General features: G+C 52.7%; 1 protein-coding gene across 1 annotated transcript in view; it reads right to left on the bottom strand.

The window, feature by feature from the left end:
- Window positions 1–1,149, bottom strand: part of LOC130587220 (sarcoplasmic/endoplasmic reticulum calcium ATPase 1) — a gene marked incomplete at its 3' end in the record, with an annotated part of 20,319 nt that overhangs the window by 15,807 nt on the left and 3,363 nt on the right. Inside the window, exon 2 of the mRNA XM_057388183.1 lies at window positions 1–170. This exon is cut by the window's left edge and continues 17 nt beyond it. Coding sequence (XP_057244166.1) covers window positions 1–170 — 170 coding nt within the window. The remainder of the gene's footprint in view (window positions 171–1,149) is intronic.

The raw sequence follows: 1,149 nt of genomic DNA, 5'->3' as shown, positions 1-1,149 counted from the left end.
TTGGGGGGCGTGTCCCGAGTGGCCAAAGCCAAACAGCGCAGAGTGTCCCTTCCTGTCCCCCACTCGCGAATGACCGCCTGGACCTTGTCCTTGACCGCCGCGGTCAGCGGCACCCGCGCCGTCCCCACCCGCACGTAATTGCAGCGGTCAATCACGCCCTCGGGAGCGCCCTGCGGACAATGGAGTGGTCACTCAATGGAGTGGTCACTCAATGGAGTGGTCACTCAATGGTCACTCACTCAATGGTCACTGTAATCATTCAATGGACACTCAATGGTCAATGGTCAATGGTCACTGTAATCACTCAATGGGCACTCAATGGTCACTCAATGGTCAATGGTCAATGGTCAATGGTCAATGGACACTCAATGGGCACTCAATGGTCACTCACTCAATGGTCACTCAATGGTCAATGGTCACTCAATGGTCACTCAATGGTCACCCAATGGTCACTCAATGGTCAATGGTCACTCAATGGTCAATGGTCAATGGTCACTGTAATCACTCAATGGGCACTCAATGGTCACTCAATGGTCAATGGTCACTCAATGGTCACTCAATGGTCACCCAATGGTCACTCAATGGTCAATGGTCACTCAATGGTCACTCAGTGTCACTCAATGGTCACTCAATGGTCAGCGGCACCCGCGCCGTCCCCACCCGCACGTAATTGCAGCGGTCAATGACCCCTTCCGGGGCGCCCTGCGGACAATGGAGTGGTCACTCAATGGTCACTCAATGGACACTCACTCAATGGTCACTCAATGGTCACTCACTCAATGGTCAATGGTCACTGTAATCACTCAATGGTCACTCAATGGTCACTCACTCAATGGTCAATGGTCAATGGTCAATGGACACTCAATGGGCACTCAATGGTCACTCAATGGTCAATGGTCAGTGGTCAATGGTCAATGGTCAATGGTCACTGTAATCACTCAATGGTCACTCAATGGGCACTCAATGGGCACTCAATGGTCAATGGTCACTCAATGGTCACTCAATGGTCAGCAGCACCCGCGCCGTCCCCACCCGGACGTAATTGCAGCGGTCAATCACGCCCTCGGGAGCGCCCTGCGGACAATGGAGTGGTCACTCAATGGTCACTCATTGGTCACTCAATGGTCACTCAATGGTCAATGGTCACTG

The sequence above is a fragment of the Malurus melanocephalus genome, unplaced genomic scaffold, assembly GCF_030028575.1.
Source record: "Malurus melanocephalus ecotype Western Australia unplaced genomic scaffold, MMel_1.1 scaffold_1646, whole genome shotgun sequence".
NCBI lineage: Eukaryota > Metazoa > Chordata > Aves > Passeriformes > Maluridae > Malurus > Malurus melanocephalus.
This window is presented reverse-complemented; position numbering and strand designations above follow the sequence as displayed.